Raw genomic sequence first — 20,262 nt, 5'->3', positions numbered from 1 at the left:
TACAGAGACATTGTTTTGACAGGGGATGAAGAACTATTTTTAGCTACTGCTTGATACTGGCTACTTGAAGCACAGATAAAGGGGGCAAATACCCAAAAACACTGACTACAAAAAGAAAAATGACTATTAACTATAGTATATGCTTTTGGCAGGTGAAACAAATATCAACTGAGGAAGCAAAGTTCCTTTCTTCTAGCAGTTTGAAACCACCTGTTCCAATGTACAAGTGCTACCATTAAAGGACAGTTAGCTACCATATTTCTAGTATGTTCTCAAAATCATGCGATTTTCTTCAAAAAGTATCTCTTCTAATAGGAAAAGAAACATCAGAACTCAGATTTTAATAGGCACTTTTGGTCCCCTCTCCTTTTATCTAACCAGTCTAAAGTTTGGAGGTTTTTCTTCATGTTCTGAATCCTCAAAGTAGCTTTTCTACACTTATTTTTCTACCACGCTTCCACAGCTTCTATATTCCTAAATGTACCATACAGTTTTTGCCTTCCTCCTCAGCATTTACTCACTTTTCCCTTACAAACCATTTAAACAACTCTCTCAGTTACTTCGGTACCTGAAACAGCAACTGTTACATCAAATAATACTCAAGTCTATGGATTCTGGTGACCCACACAGATCCAACCATGTTCATTTTCTTTGCATATTATTCATGGCAGACAGGATTCTAGCTGCTAGATGACACTGACAATCTGAATTTTATGCCTGCAATGTAAGTTTCAAAAATTCAGCCACCGAGAGCTCTAGTAGAAGTCAAATCTAAGTTGGCATTCCTCTTACTACAGAAAAATTATAGAATTAACTCTATTTTTGCAAATAACGCAACCTTCAAGCTGAAATAAAATCTCCACTTAAAATACAGTAGAACTCACTAAATAATATTCTAATGCTGAAAAAAGCAAGACAGAAGAGGATGACTCCATTTTTCTGCATGTGATCTTTCGCTGATGAAGACTATGAATGAGAGCTACTGAGGTCATCACCCTAAAGACAACTGCTCTGAACATAGCCAATGAGCACCTCAAGGAAGACACAAAGACCTTAGTGAAACACAGCATGCAGAAACAGCAGACAAAGTACACCAGACACAGTGCAAGTGCTAATCCAGAATCACTGTGACACAGACATGACAGCAGACAGATCTGTCTCTCTGTAACTGACCTTTTTTCTCATGAGTTGCATGGGTTTACTTTTATGTAGTCAAACAGGCAGAGATATACACAGATTAATTCTGTTTGTAAGGGGAGTTGTTTAATATAGACAGTAAGGGTAAGGGGGTTAAAGAAAAGGCAGCCCCATTACACACATTTAGAAAAAAAATGGTTAAGACTGTCCAACATACACAGTGTTGTGTTTTGTTACCCGGAAACTCTTCCAACTATTGCTGCCACCTGTCAAAATGACATGGCAGCTGTCAAACTATATTTAGTCACATTATTCTGACAACTATACAGAAATACTAGGAGGTTCCAGTGTTTTCCATTATTTCCAAACACTATTTCCTCAAGGATCAACTATTTACAACTAAACCTCTCTTTAGTCACTTCTGAAGCCTGCCACCTAACCATGCTACAAAGCTGCAGTACTACCAGAAACATCAACCATAACATTTTTAACTTTTTAATTTTTAACCACCAAGTAAATATGGTTTATGTTTAAATAGGAATACCAACTACAAAATAACAGGAAGTATGCTACTCCTCGTGTAACACTTTTGACTCAAAATATAACTATTAATCTACAAAGTACAAGAAGTGCAACAAGCATAAAATATTGACAACGTAACTGGATTTTTTTGACAAACATTTATAGTGAATTATGGGTCCCTGCATCAATGGAAAATTAGAAAACTGCAAAAATAAATGTACATCATCATTATGCACACTTGCATACATATCTCTAATATGGCCAAAAATATCAAAAATATTTAAAGAACATACCTGGTTTTGGCATGGAGTTAGTGACAGACTGAGGTACTTTGTCATTAATCAGCTCAACACACTCGCTAGGAAAGAAGCCCACCTGTAGAAAAAAACCAATACCGATGTCATTGCTATGATAAAAGCACTAAACATTACTAAACACTGGTGAAGAAGGCTAATGAAGAAGTAACAAGAAGATTTATCTATAAAGGGGGCAACCCCTTGGTGGATGTATATCTGGGCACAGCCTCTCTTGCAGACTAGTTCAGACTTTTTCTCTGAAGCTTCCACTCTACAGGTGACCATACTTTTGCCAGTGCATGCCATCATGTCACGTAGCATACCAGGTGAAAAGACCTTGCCCCTAAGCTTGCTAGTCTGCCTCAGCCACTGAATAAGCACACACCATACAAAACGAGACAACAAAGACATGGCACTTGCATTTTCACAGTCAATACACAACTTGTCCAACTTGAGCTGTCCAAGTACAGGAAGTGGAAAGAAGCTACATGGACAACCAAGCAGGAAATCCTCAGAGAAAAACTGATATGGTAAGAATAAATCTGTTACATCTACAATCAAGGACCCTTCTTAGTGAGTGACTTTGGTTGAATCCCAAACAGCAAAGTCAAAAGGGGGAAACAGAGGAATGGGCAAAAAGCCCAAAGAATCAGAAAATAGTGTATTTGCCTAAGGTAAAGAACTACTACAAGAGGTTCAGATTCTACCATCACAGTCACAATAGCAATGTTTTGTGAAGGTGTGAATGAGAACTAAGTAGCAGGAAGAGAGATGTCTGAAATAGATAATTCTGTGGCAAACAATGAAAACAGTCAAAACTGTAAGCAGTGGACTTTGACCTCAGCATGTTCCAATAGGTGGTAAAGGTACATGGTGGAAGTTGAATGTGGCCTGCAAAATATTAAACTGCACAACTGCCAGCCCTTCACTTTCTATGATAAAGGAGATGAACAGCTATTCATTATTCCAAAACTTGTTCATCATCTTCAAGTAAAGACCGAGCCAGCAGTACACACTTCTTGGGTATGAAGGGCTCTCTCTGCTCTGGTTTCTGCACTAACAAAGAAAAGGCACAGCTGAATGGACTGGTACAATTACACTTCAGAAAACACTTTGCAAACTCCATGGCACAAAAAGATAAAGCCTTAAATGCAAACTGGGATCAATCATTTTAACAATTTTCATTACTTTCTTGCATTCTACATTACATGTAGGTTTTCTGTTTAATGATTATCATTCAGTCTAACATTACATAAATTGCTCAATTCCTGCCTTCCCTTAAAGTAAGGAAGCACTTTTTCCTAGTTGTCCTGTACCCAGACATTACATTGTAACATGGTAAGAAAGGCTGGAAAGAAGTTAATTTAACATAATCATGTGATCCTTGGTTGCTGGGGGAGGAGAATGTAGAGTGCACTGATCATAGCAAAAATGTAGAACTAAAAGGTGATTTCCCTTGCTTTTATAAAAAGTGGATGTCTAGATGGATGCCCTTACGTTTTAGAGAACTGGATGTCTACAGTAATGTCCTTAGTCAAGTTTTTATATGCAAATATACTTAAATGGTAAGATGAAATGACAAAAAAAAATTAGTTTTTTTCCCCTTTTTTTTTTTCGCTATTCATTAAAACATTTTTCGCTGGAGACAAACAGATTACATATGCAAGCAATTAATCATGAACGATCACAACGGAGTCATATGAGTGAATTATACAAGATACAATAAAATTGGCTTTTGAAAGAAAATTAGCAAGCAGTTCAGTGAAAAAATAAAGCCTGAAACTGTGGGAAGTGAATAGTTCTAGAAGTAGTTGCCTCCTCAGCAGTCTTGGTACTTTAATGCAATAAGCAGATTTGATTAAAAACTTGCACATTGTTTTCTATGTCTGGGAGGGGAACAGCAATCTGTGCAACTAGGAAGATGGGCTCTAACACGCACATTACCATGGTTAACCCTTACTTTAGAAAGGGCAAATTCAGCCATCTGTTTGGGGAACTGTTCCTATCTGCGGAGGTAAACTTCCTTTTTTGGAAAGCGTATAGAATTTTGTGTGTTTGCAACAAGTTAAAAAAAAAAGCTAGGTGTTCAAAGTTTTTTAATTTTTTTTTTTGGTAATTTTATTCAGTGAAAAGTTTGAGCAAATCTGATATGGATTCAAATTCAGATGAAAAGTAGTAACTATGTAAAAGATCAGCCTGCCAAAAGTTACTGTGTGCATATAAGATGCAAGTTGGAAGAATAGATTCAAAAAAGTCACATACAGGTCTATGTTCAGCTATCGGAAAAAATATGATCCAACAGCTAATTATTGAATGGAAAAAAAAAATCGAACAATCTATTTTGCGAAAACACTTGTATTCAAAAATAAAATCTTTGAACGTTTATAGTTGGCCAACAGCAAACATAAAAGAAGTACAACGTATACATGGCATGGTTAATGTAAATTTCATGAAATGTCTTAATTATAAACTTAAATATTATAATGTAGAACCATGTTAAATTTTAGGACAAATACATTTAAAGAATAAGTACACTATTAACTGTCTAAAGCATAACAGTGTTGTAAATTATTATTTTTCCCCCCTGTATAGACATTTTGTATATAAGTAGACTAAGTGCAAGGTTAGACAGTGTTTAAGGCAATCCAAAAGCTATTGACATGGCTGAAACATCTCTGAGTAGTCCAAGTGCTTTGGGAAATGTTATACAGCACTGTGAAGTCTCAAAAAGGCAAGACATGTCAGTTATAGAACATTACTTATATAATCTTGAAAGTACAGTTAAAGAAAGTATTGGTCCTTTCAGAAAAGTGTAGGGGTACAGCTATAATTAAAAGTGTTTCAGAAAAAGAAGAATTGTTAAAGTCAGTTATGCATCAGCATGTGAGTGACGTTACTGAAGTGGAGAGGTATGTAGCATGTAACAGTTTAAAGGAAAAAGCTATGGCATGTAGTGATATGCCTTCATTACTTGTAGATGATGTCATTGCTAGTACATCATTGAGGACACAGTACTTGTACCTTCCAGAAGGTTCAACAGGTTAAACCAAATTAGATTAAAATGTTAGTTTCAGCTACTAAAACCTGTTCTCACGTAAGCACAATTTCTATGAATGCCTATCTGTTGAAAAGCAGTACATCCATTCAGAAACGTGTGGCTTATGTTAACACCAACTTGCATGTATTAGTGTTTTCTACTAAGGAAAATTTAACTGATCTATGCACCTCTACAATCTGGTATACGGATGGTATTTTCTTAAATAAAGCAGTGTTCTGTAGACAACTGTACAGTATAAATGCATTAATGACATATGGTGGTAGCATTGGTTCACAGGTAGGTAACTAGGTTATTGACCATAGGGCCTATATAAGCCTAGCCAAAAAGATACCCTGGCTTTCGCCACCCAAGAAAATTATTTTCCTGTGCCCCTGTCGAGCAGAGCCACAGAAGTGATCCCTGGGGTGAATTTCTTATCTCCCATCCAATCATCAAGACTTTTCTTGAAGAGTGATAATGAGGAACTTTGCTTGATATAGATAGGTAGTTTGTTCCAGAATATGGGAAGTCTCTGGGACAGGAATCTATCCCTCCAGCATGTTCTGTTTACTGTGGTGACAAGGTTTAGGTCCCTAGAGCATGTAGCTCGGAGGGATTGGGATTTCTTTAAGTGGAGCATGTCCAACAAATCTGGGTATGACATAGCTTTGTATGTTAGGCAGAGATCGCCTCTGAATAGGCGATATAAGACAGAGCAAAGCTGGAGTTTTCTAAGACTGTCTGCGTAGGGCATCTGTTCGAGGTCGGTAATCCTCTCTGTGAGGTATTTCTGTGGCCTTTCTAGTTGTTGCAGATGTCTTGTGAGGTACATACCAAAAGGGGCGTTTGTACTCTATAATGGGTCTAATGAGTGATGAGTAGAGGGGAAGAATGACCTCTTTTTCCTGGATGAGAAACCTTTTGTGATGAGGTGTGCCACGTAGAAGGATTACTGTGGCGATGTGATCAAAGGAGAGATTCCTGTCCACCTGTGTCCCAAGGTCTCTTATCACACTTTCGGTGTTAAGTAGACTACCACCTATGTGGCAGTTCATGGGTGCAGAGTTTTTACCAAAAGGGATGACAATGCACTTTTTGGCATTGAGCTTGAGGCCATGGCTTTGACACCAGGCATCTGTCTCAGTGAGGCCATTTTGTAGGATGTCCACATCGTTAGAAGTTTCGATTATGGCTCCTAGTTTGCAGTCATCTGTGAACTTCTTTAGCCAAAGACCTTCTGTGTTAGCCTGTACTTCTGAGAAGTAGATACCAAACAGGAGAGGACCCAGGACTGAACCCTTTGGTACTCCACTTGTCACTGGTTTGAAGTCTGATTTTGAGTCTGCTACTTTCACAGTGTGAGTTCTGTCAGTGAGCCACTCGGCAACCCATCTTGCGAGATAGGGATTTATACCTAGTTTAGTGAGTTTATCTATAATTCCAGAGTGGGGGGGGGTGTCGAAAGCCTTGGCGAGATCTAGATAGACTGTGTGAACCACCTTCCCCTCATCTACAGCTTTGGTGACTGCTTAAAAGATGTCTGTCAGGTTTAGGAGACATGATCTGCCTTTTACAAACCCGAACTGGGTGGGTTCCAATGTTTGGAGATTACCAATATCATTGTTTATAAAGTGTTTACCTCTTGTATACTGTTTAATGAGTAAAGTCCTACAAAGTTTACAACTATATGTGGGAGTGCACTTCACAATCGACTTCAGAATGTGATCTGAATGCAAACAAAATATGTACTGTGTACCTACCATAAATGTAGATGTTCGAGTGTATTCACTGTTGCAGTCATTACACTTGGGTTATCCTGTTGGCAGGCTACCCGCAGTCGGCCCAAGTTCCAAAGTCTAGGTCCAGCGTCAGTTGCTGTCACCTCTTCCCTGACGTCAGTGCACCAGGGGTATAAAAGATGCAACCAATGCCATTTTCTTCAGTTTTTATTGCCCAAGATGTCAGGTGCCCCCAAATAGGAAAGGCTGGAAAAAATTATGTCAAAAAACATGCATGTACCAAAATAACATTTCCTTCATCTGCAAGCAAACACATCACATAGGTTGTAGAAAGTTGAGAAGTACAGAAAAAGGGGGATGGTGGGTGGGTAACCTGGACTGCAACAGTGAATACACTCGAACATCTACATTTATGGTAGGTACACAACTGTACTATGTTCATCGTGTTTCACTGTTGCAGTCATTACACTTGGGTTGAATCCCAAAGCTGAGGTTGGGCGGCAGGGCCTAAATAGGTTAGGAGAGGCTGCCAGGCCCTGCAGAACTGCAGTGGCAAAGCCTGCTCTGGATTTAGAGTAGAGAGGTAAGTGATAGTGCTTAGTGAAAGTGTGCACTGAACTCCAGGTTGCAGCTTCTAAAATGTCTTTGGTTGGTACTCCTCTGAGAAAGGCTGCTGAAGTGGCTGCTGCTCTGGTAGAATGTGGCCTTATGCCCTTAGGCACTGATTTGCCATGTTGTGCATAGCAGAAGCGGATGCAGTGTCCTATCCATTTTGAAATGGTCTGCTTCGAGATAGGCTTTCCTTGCGATCCTGCAGCATAAGCTACATACAGTTGCTCAGTTTTTCTGAAAGCTTTTGTTTTGTCCAAGTAGAAGCGTAGCTGTCTGTGTATATCCAAAGTGTGCAGAAGTCTCTCCTTTATTCTTGGGGTTTGGATAGAAAGTTGGCAAATGAATGGTTTGGTTAAGAGCCCCACTGGAAACCACCTTTGGCATAAATGCTGGGTTTGTCCTTAGAGAAACCCTGACCTGATGGAAAATAATAAAAGGTTCCATTGCCAATAATGCCTGTAACTCTGAGACTCTTCTGGCTGAAGTTATTGCTAGGAGCAGAGCAGTTTTCCATGATAAGAATTTTAGATCAGCTGTGTTGGCTGGCTCAAAAGAAGGTAGTGTGAGCTTTTCTAATACAAAATTGAGGTCCGAAGTAGGTAGTGGTGCTCTCCTTGGGGGTCTTATGTTTCTTGCCCCTCTGAGGTACTGTCTTAGCAGTGGATGTGAAAAAATAGGAGGCTCCGTATTGTAATGAGCTGATATGGCAGAGGCATGGATTTTAATAGATGAAAAGGATAGGCCTTTGTCCAGCATCTCAGTTAGGTATTGTAAAATCTGAGGTATATTTGCAACAAGTGGTTCGAGTCCTTGGGCCTGGTTCCAAGCACAGAATCTCTTCCATTTTTCTGCATAAGATTTCCTAGTGCTGGGCCTCCTGGCTTCTAAGATGACATCCATAACAGCTTTAGAGAGAGGTGTGGTCTGATTGGCTATATTATCTGCCATGCAGCCAGATTTAACGTTCTGAGCTGACTGTGTAGAATCTGTTTTGTTGAGTCAGGAGATGAGGAATCTGAGGTAAAGGCCAGGCTGGGCCTCGAGACAAGCTCTTTAGGATTGGGTACCAGTGCTGGCGTGGCCAGTCTGGGGCAATCAGGATCATTTTTGGCTTCTCTTGTCTGACTTTTAGGAGTACCTTGGGAAGAAGAGGCAGTGGAGGGAAGGCCTAAACTGTCAGGGTTTCCCAGCTGAATGAAAGAGCATCCACTTTCCATGCTTGTGGGTGATATGTTCTTGTGAAGAATTTCTGTAGTTGGCAGTTGTGAGGGGATGCAAAAAGATCTCTGTCTGGGCGTCCCCATTTCCTTATCATGTTGAAAACCTGTGGATTTAATTTCTATTCGTGTGAATCCATGAGATTTCTGCTTAGTTCGTCTGCCAGTGTATTTTTCTTTCCTGGCAGGAACTGTGCCTGCAGATGTAATTGATAGGTCAGTGCTGTGCTCCAGAGAGTCATGGTTTGCCTGCAGAGGGGGTAGGAATGTGTGCCCCCTTGCTTATGTACCACAAAACTGTGGTGCTGCCCGTCTTTAGTAACAGTTGTCCTGGATGTAGTAAATCCTTGAAGGCTGTCAGGGCATTCTGTACAGCTAGCATCTCTTTTTGATTGATGTGAAGATGCATCTGTTCCTTGGGCCACGTCCCCTGAATACATTTTCCTGCCAAGTGTTCCCCGCAGGCATAATACGATGCATCCATTGTTATTGTCTGCCTGGCTGTGGGTAAGGTGAAGGGCTATCCCTTGTTGTGGTGACAGGCCCTGGACCACCATCGAAACTCCTGTTGTAGACAAGGAATTATAGTCACTATTGTTTCTAGGCTGTGACAATGTTGAGTCCAAACACTTTTTAGATACCACTGTAGTTTCCTCATATGCAGTCCTGCATATGGAATTAGTAGAATGCAGGATGCCATGAAGCCCAGGGCCTGTAGAATTTTTCTTGCAGGGAGCTGGGTCTTTGTTGCCATCATTTGAAAGTAATGAGTCAGTTTCCTTTGTTTGTCTGGCGTGAGATAAGCCATCTGGATAGTTGTATTTAAGCTTGCACCCAGGAATATTATCTCTTGAGAGGACACTAGTTTTTGATTTATTTTCGTTTACTGTGTATCCTAGGCAAATTAATAATCTTTTTACAAACGCCAGATGCTTTAGTAGAATGTCCTTGCTCTCTGCTTGAATAAGGCAGTCATCCAAGTAGGGATATATCTGAATTTCTCTGTCTGCAAAATGCGATTACTGGTGTCAGGCATTTTGTGAAGACCCTGGGCGCAGTAGATAAGCCAAAGGGCAGTGCAGAGAATTGGTAATGCATTGAGCCAGCTATGAATCTGAGGTATCTTCTGCAAGATTGTTTGATTGGAACATGCAGGTATGCCTCCTTGAGGTCCAAAGTAACTAGCCAAGCCTTCTTGCCCAGCATGGGTAGAAGTTGCTGCAGTGTTAACATCTTGAATTTTGGAACATCCAGGAAAGTATTTAGAGTTGACAAGTCCAGTATTGGTCTCCAGGCTTTGTCCTTTCTGGGAACCAGGAAGAGTCTTGAGTAAAATCCTTGTCCCTGTTCTTGCTGTGGTACTCTTTGAATAGCTCCCATGTCCATGAGAGCAGCAATTTCCTTTTGTGCCTCTGCCTATTGGTTTTGTGGCAGGTCCGGCATACCTTTTGATCTTGGAAGGGAGTGAAAGTGGAACCTGTGGCCCTGAGAAACTAAATTCAGTACCTATTTGTCCTGGGTAATTTTGTGCCAATTTTGTGCAAAATGTGCTAGCTTTCCCCCTAGGGGTGCTGCCAGAAAGTAAGTGCTTGGTCTTTTTACAGTAAAGTCATTGAGACTGTTTCCTATAAGGTTGTGATTTGTCTCCTCCTCCTTTGGGGGCAGAAGCACTCCATTGTTTAGGTCTGTAGGAGCCTTGGGGCTGAGATCTGCCTCTTGGGTGTCTGTATCTGCCTCTTTGTGGCCTGTCTGACACCTGAAAGGACCAATTTTTTGAAGGCCAGTTTCTACTAAACCTAGGCGGTTGAACCTGTAATAAATCCTTTACTGTCTGCATAGATTTTGCTTTATCCTCCATTTTCTTTAAGACTTCTGCCTTAACACCAAACAAAGTATCATGCTGTAATGGAGCATCCAATAATTTTACTTTAACATGTTCAGGTAAACTTTGTTCTTTTAACCAAGCATGCATTCGAATGACATAGCCTGTAACTGCGGCTCTGCAAGAAGCCTCTAATGAATCAAAACCACATTGCAGAGTATGCTTTCCCACTTGTTCAGCTGCATGCAATAATTCCTGCATTTCCTTATTGTCAGGATTCTCTGAATTTATAAGCATTTTCTGTTTTAATAAAGACATGAGGTACTGTTGATGTTTAAGCATGTGAAACTGGCAGTTTAAAGCCCTTACAGCTAAAGTAGCAGAAGTGTAATCTTTTTTTCCCCCATCTATCCAGAGCTCTTGAATCCCTATTAGAGGGAACAGGGTTTTTAGCAGTGGAAGCCTTAACCCTTTTGGGACCCTGAGAAATTGTTTCAGGGTCAGCAGCAGGGTTCTTATAAAGAAATTTATGAGAGTCAGGGACCCTGCAATACCTGTCTGGTTTGACTGGTGCAGGAGGTAAAGAATCAGGAGACAGACTGGATTCAGAGAAAACATCATCAACTATATCAAGCACAGGGGGATAGCTAAGGGCCTATGTTGAGGCAGTAAAAGAAAATTGCTGAGCCTTTTATTGGATTCTGAATAATCCTGGCTCTCCCAGTGGAAATGTTCGCTCATGGTGTGCAGAGTTTCCCCAAAAGAGTAATCCTCAGGTGGAGAGGCTGAAGGTATAGATTCTTCAGCATCAGAGTCCTCATAAGGAGGAAGAGAACAGCCCTGATCTGAAGAGGAATCAGAGGAAATAGAAACCTGGTCAGAGGAATCATAGTCAGCGTCTTGCCTAGGCCTTTTATCAGGAGGGAGATGGGAACCCCTGATCAAAGTAATTAAGTCGTTGGCCATTTTAAGCATATGTTTTCTTTGGCATGGTTGACTGTCCAGGAGAATGCTGCACTTTTTTTTTTTGTCTTTAATGGTGTCTTTGACTGTACTTTAGCTGCTGCAGAGGATTTAACAGTAAGCTGTGACGGTCTGAAAACACCCTCAGAAGCCGATGCCTGCTCAGCGGCTCAGGACCCATCTGAGGGAATACCTTCCATAGGCCCAATACCTTGAGTATCCAGAGGCCTAGTTGTCTCCACATGGGAGTCTGATACGACCTGTGGCTCTGAGGTAGCGGGTGTCAGGGGCTGCGAAAGCACCTCACTGAGAACCGGCGACTGGCCTAGAAGAGGCTTCGTCGTCAGTTTTGGACCTCGGATGCTTGTCCTTTTCCTTGTCTTTGCGTTTTTTTATGCATTCCGGTCGTCGGTTGTTCCGACGGCATTATATAGTTAAACCTTCGGCCAAAGTAATGTAATGCAAAATCAAACAGACATTTAATAGTGTGTTTGTTGAATCTAGCACAAAACCGACAACTAGTAACGCCGTGGTCAGGGCCTAGGCAAGGAATACAGTAAGAATGAAAGTCCTTATGAGGTATTTGCTTCCCACAAGAAATACAATTGTTAACTTTTACTGACATCGGTCTGGAGCAAGAAAAAGTTTCCCCAACGGGGTACTTAGCTTTATTGAAGACTTCGGTTCTGAAACTCTATTTCGAAAATCTCAGGAGTCGGCCGACCGGCACTTGCGAACTGCTTCTGCTTCGGGCACTGCGCGGCAAGAAAGACTGAAGAAAATGGCGTCGGTTGCATCTTTTATACCCCTGGCGCACTGATGTCAGGGAAGAGGCGAAAGCAACCAATGCCAGACCTAGACTTTGGAACTCGGGCCGACTGCGGGTAGCCTGCCAGCAGGATAACCAAAGTGTAAATACTGCAACAGTGAAACACGATGAACATCATAACATTCCTAATGTAGAATGGAATGGTAGTTTGCTTCACTTTGCTCAGAACATTTGGAGAAAAGTGCAAGTATTTGGCTTAACACTGTATGGAAAATGTGCAGAATTTCAACTTGCTATAAACAAACTTACAGCTTTATCATTTTTAAATGAAGATAAGGTAAGGCCTGCTTTTCATGATCTTTACAAAGCTTTTCCAGTTGAAGGTAAAGATATTCTAACTTACTTTACTGATGTGTATGTGCAAGGCCGTCCACTTAACTCGTGCTTCTCTTTCTACTAATTTTCCTGCTAGGTTTCCTATTAAATTTTGGAACATTTCCTGCTTAAATGAATTGTGCTTGCCCCAGACTCAAAATTTTGCTGACGGATGGCATAGGAGAATCTGTTGCATATTAGGCAGGAGCATTTCTGATATTCCTTCTGTTGTGGGGGAGCAAAACAGAATTTATGAGCTGTGTCTGCAATTGATGGCTGGTTTACAAGAAGCTATTCAAAACAGACACACAGCTAAGAACTGCAATCGTTCCTTACAGCTGTTGCTCTTCTGTTGAAAGTTTAGCTTTTTTAGGTGAGATAGCCTTTCTCACCTGTTACATTATTTGTTTTGTGAGTAAGGATACATAGGGAAAACTTTAAATATACCTTTTGAAACTGAGTATTTCTTTTCATCACTATTACTAAAGGCATGTTATTTTTGTGCATGCATACTTAAAAGGTGTTTATTACTTTCAGTTATACAGTGTGCACTTGACAGAGTGTTGTTATGAAGGCTGTTTTCATTTAGTGGGATTCCGCAGCATCATCGGACATTCCTGATGTTGGCCAACTATAGCCATTCAATGACTTTATTTTCTAAATAAGCAGTGTTTGGTAATTTAATGCTTAGATATTTTACGTTCGATGATAAGCTATTCAATTGCCGAACATAGATCCATCATATACAATACGCCAGTGCTAATTTATTAGAAGGGCTTCTTTATCATTACTAACATGGAGTATAAATGGCCTTACAATTACAGATTTAAGGCAAAAAGTATCAAATTATATTAAAAAGTCTACAGTGCAAACAACAATGTTACAGGAGATGCATATGGATAGAAATGACAATGTTAATTTCACAAAGAAAAGACATTCGACAGGGTATCAGGGACAAATGAAAAGGTAATTAATACCAATTCCAAGAGGGGTTTCAATAGTGAAGAAAAGAGAAGGAAAGACAAAAATAGTAGATTTGTGGTAGTAAGGGGTAACTGGCAGGGGTAGGGGATTATGCTGCTAGGTATTTATATTTCACCTATACCAGTAATATGGAGGTTAGAAGAATTTTTGGAGAAATAATATACACTTTTAGCAGAGAACATAATTTACGGGTGGATACTGGAATCTGATTTGCAATAGTGACGATGAATCAGGGGGACCTGGAAGGGAAAACATTACAACGTATAGGAGAATATTTGGTAAGGAAGATGTGAATTTAGTAGCAGAACTCATGATTTACATTTTATTCCCCAAGCTACAATAAAAGGGTGGTGGTGCTGCAGTAGCGTTGTCGCCTCACATTAAGACGTCCTGTTCGATTCTCAGCTAGAGCGTCTTCTGTGTGGAGACATGCTTGAATGGGTGTACCTTCGTTGAAGGTTGTGCGTCAGGGCTGGCAACTCGGCACATAAAAATCTACTGCCAATCATTAGTGGACCGGAGTTCCGCTGTGGTGACAAGAACCGGAAAAAGCAGAAAGACACAACAACAACATACAATAAAAGGGCTAGAATAGACAGACAGTACATTTCACAAGAGCATGTGTATGTATATGAAAGCTTTCACCCCAATCCAGTAGCTATATCAGATGGCACACCAATAAACTGCTAATTTAAAGATGCAGGGTAATTATGTAAAAAGGAGACAATGCAACTGTAGCTTTCATACTTTTCTGTTAAGACAGGAATTTCAGGGCAGTGTATATGACAAGATTTATTGGAAGAAGACAAATTACATCAAGAATAGCTAGTGAATGGGAATAAATGGAAATGGACTTTAAAAACATGGAACAAATAAGAGAAAGAGATACAGGAAAGTAGTAAAAAAAAATATTTTAGCAGGCTGAAAAGGGTAAAGTATCACAGAAGAAGGGGAACCTTACAGAATAATAATATGGCTCTGATCAATGCCAAAAGTCAACAAGATGTCCAAACTTAAGGCACTTCTTCATTTGGAAGACATCCACATACGTATAATCACTAAAACCTGGTTTAAATGCTCAGTAAGCACTCCCTTCCAACTTGGGTTTAGTGCCTACCACAACTCTACAGCCAAGAGCAATCATGGTGATGTGCCCATATTTATCAGAGACCATACATATCACCTCTAGACAGATGCCCACTGACTGAAACTGAACTTTCTGAATGCAAAATCACACTAAAAGACATCAACTGGCAATTCTCTTGTTAGAGAACTCCTCCCATGACTCCAGAAGTTCATGCCAGTTTTCTAAATGTCAAACTCCCCAAAAATAACTCCTATCATTTTGGGAGATTTTAGCTACCCATCAATTGAGTGGAGTACGTACACTACCAATGCAGGATATGCTCAGGAGTTTTCAGACCTAATAAGTAAAAATTCAATCTATCAGGTTGTTACTAACCCAACTAAAGGACAAAATATTCTTGACTGGTACTTACAACAGTAAACCCCCCTATTAAGTTGGACCATAACCCAGTAACCTGTTCTCCCAAACTATCTAAACTCCTGAAACAAATATATTGGGATCCAAAGACTTGAAGTATCAGAGTTAGACCCGGTGGGGACTGCCAACTTATCAAAAACATTTATGGCAAATTTCACACCTGAAATGGCTGTCTAAAGCCCTATAATCCCTGTAGCTCTTAACCCCCTATTATCACTAACGAACACATGTTGAAAGTGTTGTGCCCAAGACTAAGAACACTTCTTCCAAGAGACTAGATAACATAGCCCATTGTTTGATGAACAATACTAAACATGCTCTTATGGAACATCTATATAAGCTTTTAAACCCGGACCTGGCTACAACCGCATACCTGGAAGTGCAGCTCAGAGCACTGGTGAAGTCACCACATAGATTTGACCCTTCTACCTGACACTTAAAACTATATGCTCATCGGCCCAATTATTCTCATTTCTATGGCCACGGCTGCAGAACACATTATAACAGACTTTATTAACACTGACATAAAAAAAAATCTCACCAGGCTAGATTCACAGCAATTTGGCTTTGATAAAGGTAGAACTTTTGTAATGAACCTGGTTAACTTGTTTGAGAAGGAAAAGTGGTCACACTTTACACAGCTTTTCTTGATTTGGTCAAGGCATTTGATACCCATCTTGCACAGCAGCATAATTAATGACCCAAATACATTACAAACAGAAAAGTTGTATAAAATCTTACCATAACCACAGATGTCCTTCTCTTCCATGTTGCAGTATTCAATATATGGGTTTACTCCTCTTGCTTCGCAAACATCCAGCCAGTATAAAAAAGTTTTCAGTCACAGTATGGTGAGTGAGATGTCTGACGTGGTTCACAGAACATGGGCCATAAAAGTGATGTCTGCATGCACCAGCCTTCAGAACTGTAAGCCCCAGTAGGAACCAGTCCGAGTAAAGGCAATGTCAGTCCTGTGCCACCCAGAAAGGGAAATGCAGCCTAACAGGAGGGGAAGGAGGGTGGGAAGCAATACAGCAACATGGAAGAGAAGGACATCTGTGGTTATGGTAAGATTTTACACAACTTTATGTTTTTCTATTCTCATGCTGTAGTATTCAACATATGGGTGAGTACCAAAGCTCACTGTGAAGAAGGGGGTGGTGGTCTAGAGGCGGTCTCCAGAAATCCGTGAAGGATAGCCCTGGCAAAACCCTCCCTGGCCTTGGAAATGTGGTCTAACTTTTAATGTTTGGTGAAGGTGTGCACTGATGACCAAGTGGCTGCTTCAGGAATGGTAGAGGCATTCAGACCCTTGAAGAAGCTCCTGAGGAAGCCATAGCCCTGGTGGAGTGTGCTTTAATAGTGTCTTGCAGGGATTTCCCATGGTATTTGGAGCAGAAGGTGACAGCTTTGGAAATACAGGTACATATACTTTGTTTGGTTACTGCCTTCCCTAGGGCTCTGGGGTGAAAGGAGACAAAGAGTTGATCAGCCTGTCTGATGGGCTTGGTTTTATGCAGATAAAACCAGAGTTGCCTGTGAACATCCAGGGAGTGAAGTACTCTCTCACTGTCCCCCTGTGAGTTATGGAAGAAGTTAGGTACGTGGATGGCTTGATTCAGGGACAGGTTATTCACAACCTTGGGCATGAATGAAGAGTTAGTTCTAAGAGTAACCTTGTCAGTTTGTAAAACTAGGAAAGGGGAAATAACCATGAGGGCTTGCAGCTCTGATGCTCTTCTGGGTGAGGTCAAGGCCAAGTGTAGTACAGTTTTCCATGTGCAGTATTTTAGGAAAGCTTTTTCTGCTGGCTCGAATGGAGGAAGTGTGAGCTTTTCCAAAACATAGTTAAGGTCCTATGTGGGTGGAGAATTTAAGGTCCCATGTGGGTGGAGAAGGTTTCATGGGGGGCCTCAGGTGAAGAACCCCTTTGAGAAAAAGCATAGCTGGTAGTCTGGACGCTAGAGGAGACCAGAGGAAGGCATGCTGAAACAGCAGCCAAGTGGGCTTTAATGGAAGACTAGGCCAATCCTTTCTGCAGTAGTTCACACAGGTAAGACAGAAAGTACAGTTTTGTACCTACCATAAATGTAGATGTTCAAGGATCCACATTGCTGCAGTCCATAACCTGTGGGTAGTCCGCTGTCCTCGGTCGGCCCGAATACCAAAGAGTTAGGCTGGCGTCGGTCATGGGCGCCCGGAGCTGACGTCAGTACGTAGTAGTACTTAAGTGCATGACCGACGCCATATCCTCAGTCTTTCTTGCCCCAGATGTCAGAAGGCCTTAAAAGGAAAAGGCCAAAGCCACAAAAGGAGAAAACACAATAATTATCCCCAAGGAACAATAACAACAAACAACAACAACACCCCCAAACCAAAGAGGGGAAGGAGGGAGGGAAAATAGGACTGCAGCAATGTGGATCCTCGAACATCTACATTTATAGTAGGTACAAAACTGTACTATGTTCTTCGTCTCACATTGCTGCAGTCATAACCTGTGGGTAGAATCCCAAAGCAAAGGAAAAGGAAGGCTGGCAAACTAAAAAGCATTAGGGGCTGCTAACATGCCCTGTAAGACTGCAGTGGCAAACCCAGCCCTGGACTTGGAGAAAAGAGGGAGATGGTAATGTTTAGTAAAAGTATGAACTGAACTCCAAGTAGCTGCTTCCAAAATATCCTTAGTAGCCACACCCCTCAAAAAAGCAGTAGAAGTGGCAGTAGCCCTAGTGGAATGAGGTCTAATCCCAGCAGGAACATCCTTCCCATGATGAGAATAACAAAAAGCAATACAATTACCAATCCACTTTGAAATAGTCTGCTTAGAAACAGCTTTCCCTTGTGAACCCAAAGCAAAAGAAACAAACAACTGTTGAGTCTGTCTGAACTCCTTAGTTTTGCTCAAATAATAACGTAACTGCCTGTGTATATCCAAAGAATGCAAGATTTTTCCCCCCTTATTTTGGGGTTCAGCATAAAAGGTAGGCAAATGGATAGAGTGGTTCAAAGCCACATTAGAAATCACTTTTGGCATGAAAGTAGGGTTAGTACGCAAAGAAACTCTATCCTTATGAAATATTAGAAAGGGTTCAACTGCCATGAGAGCCTGCAATTCAGATACCCTTCCAGCAGAAGTAATGGCCAACAAAAAGGCAGTCTTCCAAGACAAAAACTTCAATTCAGACGTAGCTGCAGGTTCAAAAGGAGGTAAAGTAAGCTTCTCCAACACAAAATTGAGATCCCAGGAAGGAGTAGGAGCTCTACGTGGGGGTCTTATATTTTTTGCCCCTCTAAGAAATTGCTTAAACAAAGGGTGGGAAAATAAAGGAGGGTCACAATCATAGTGAGCAGAAATAGCTGCAGCATGAACCTTCACAGAGGAAAATGACAAACCCTTGTCTAGTAACTCAGTAAGGTACTGCAGTGTAAAACTCAAATTAGGTACCGAGACATCAAAGTCCTTTGTCGTGCTCCAAAGATAAAATCTCTTCCATTTATCAGCATAAACTTTTCTAGTGCTGGGCCGCCTAGCTTCCAAAATGACATCTAAAACCTGTTGAGGAAGCTGAGAACCCACAGTGTCTAAAACAGAATACGCCAGGCCGTTAGATGCAGGGACTGCACCCTGACATTGAGCAAATGACTGTTTGACTGGGACAACAAGCGAGGAAGCTGTGGTAAAGGCCAAGGAGGCTCCTGAATTAAACTCCTCAGCAGAGGATACCAGTGCTGTCGTGGCCAATCTGGTGCTATTAAAATCATGCAAGGCTTGTCCCGCCTGACCTTCAAGAGAACCTTGGGAAGGAGAGGCAGAGGAGGAAAAGCATAGACGTGAAGGTTGTTCCAACTGAAAGATAGAGCATCCACTTTCCAAGCTTTTGGGTGAAACATCTTTGTGCAAAATTTTGGTAGTTGGAAATTTAGAGGAGAAGCGAACAGATCTATGTCTGGAGTTCCCCAAGCCACTGTCAACTGTTGAAATACCTGAGGATCCAATTTCCACTCGTGGGGATCCACAATTTGTCTGCTCAATACATCTGCTAGGGAGTTCTGTGCTCCTGGCAGAAACCGTGCTTGAAGAGTGATGTGCAAACCCAGAGCAGTCTCCCACAAAATCATAGCTTGCCTGCAAAGAGGGTAAGAATTGGTCCCCCCCTGCTTGTTGATGTACCACATGACTGTGGTGTTGTCTGTTTGTATCAACACCTATCCTGGTTGAAGTAGGCCCTTGAAAGCCATCAGGGCAAACTGGACTGCTAACATCTCCTTCATGTTGATATGCAAATGCTGTAGTTTGGGAGGCCACGTGTCTTGAATCCATTTCCCATTGAAGTGTGCTCCCCAAGCCAGGTCTGAGGCATCCGTCGTTAAGATCTGACTCGCCTCTGGTCGGGCCACAGAGAGTCCCTTGTTTAGGTGACATTCCTGTGCCCACCACAAGAATTCCTTCTGGATGCAAGGTATTATTGGAATGACAGTGTCCAGATCGTGGCAGTGTTGAGTCCATACACTTTTGAGATACCATTGTAGCTTCCGCATATGCAGTTTGGCATTGGGAAGTACCAGAATGCAAGATGCCATGAACCCCAAGGCTTGAAGGACTGTCCTTGCAGTCAGCCTGGACAGTACTGATAATTGCTGGAAGTATAGATGAAGAGTTCTTTGTTTGTCCGGGGTCAGAAAAGCCATCTGAGAGGCTGTATTCAGTCTCACACCCAGAAAGCACATGTCCTGAGAGGGTACTAGACTGGACTTTGTTTTGTTCACAGAATACCCTAGGCACCTTAAAACTGCCATTACATACTGTAGATGGTGAAGTAACTTGTCTTTGTCCTGAGCAAGAATCAGGCAATCGTCCAAATAAGGATATATTTGTATTCCCCTCAGTCTTAAGAAAGCTATCACAGGAGCCAGAACCTTTGTGAATACCCTGGGCACAGTAGATAAACCAAAGGGCAATGCATAGAACTGATAATGAGAAGTGCCAGCCCGAAAACGCAGGGATCTCCTGCAGCTGGGCCTGATAGGAATGTGAAGATAGGCCTCTGAGATCCAGAGTTACCATCCAGTGATCTTTGCCTAGCAGAGGCAGAAGTTGCTGTAATGTTAACATCTTGAACTTTGGAATGTCTAGGTATGTATTGAGAATGGACAAATCCAGAATTGGCCTCCAAGTGTTTCCTTTCTTTGGCACCAGGAATAGACGAGAATGAAACCCTAGGTCTTCTTCTGACGGAGGTACCACCTGGATTGCCCCCATCTGTAAAAGCAAACAAATTTGTTCCTGA

At 41.4% G+C, this 20,262-nt stretch overlaps 1 protein-coding gene across 1 annotated transcript in view; it reads right to left on the bottom strand.

Annotated features, from left to right (window-relative positions):
* ARHGAP32 (Rho GTPase activating protein 32) overlaps nt 1-20,262 on the bottom strand; it is a 3,207,216-nt gene that overhangs the window by 1,084,713 nt on the left and 2,102,241 nt on the right. The window contains exon 13 of the mRNA XM_044081098.1: nt 1,953-2,034. Within this exon, the coding sequence (XP_043937033.1) occupies nt 1,953-2,034 (82 nt within the window). The remainder of the gene's footprint in view (nt 1-1,952; nt 2,035-20,262) is intronic.

Source organism: Protopterus annectens, chromosome 8.part0, assembly GCF_019279795.1.
Source record: "Protopterus annectens isolate FY-2018-M chromosome 8.part0, PAN1.0, whole genome shotgun sequence".
Taxonomy (NCBI): Eukaryota; Metazoa; Chordata; order Ceratodontiformes; family Protopteridae; genus Protopterus; species Protopterus annectens.
The sequence above is the reverse complement of the archived record's forward strand: the minus strand, read 5'-3'. Positions and strand labels throughout refer to the sequence as shown.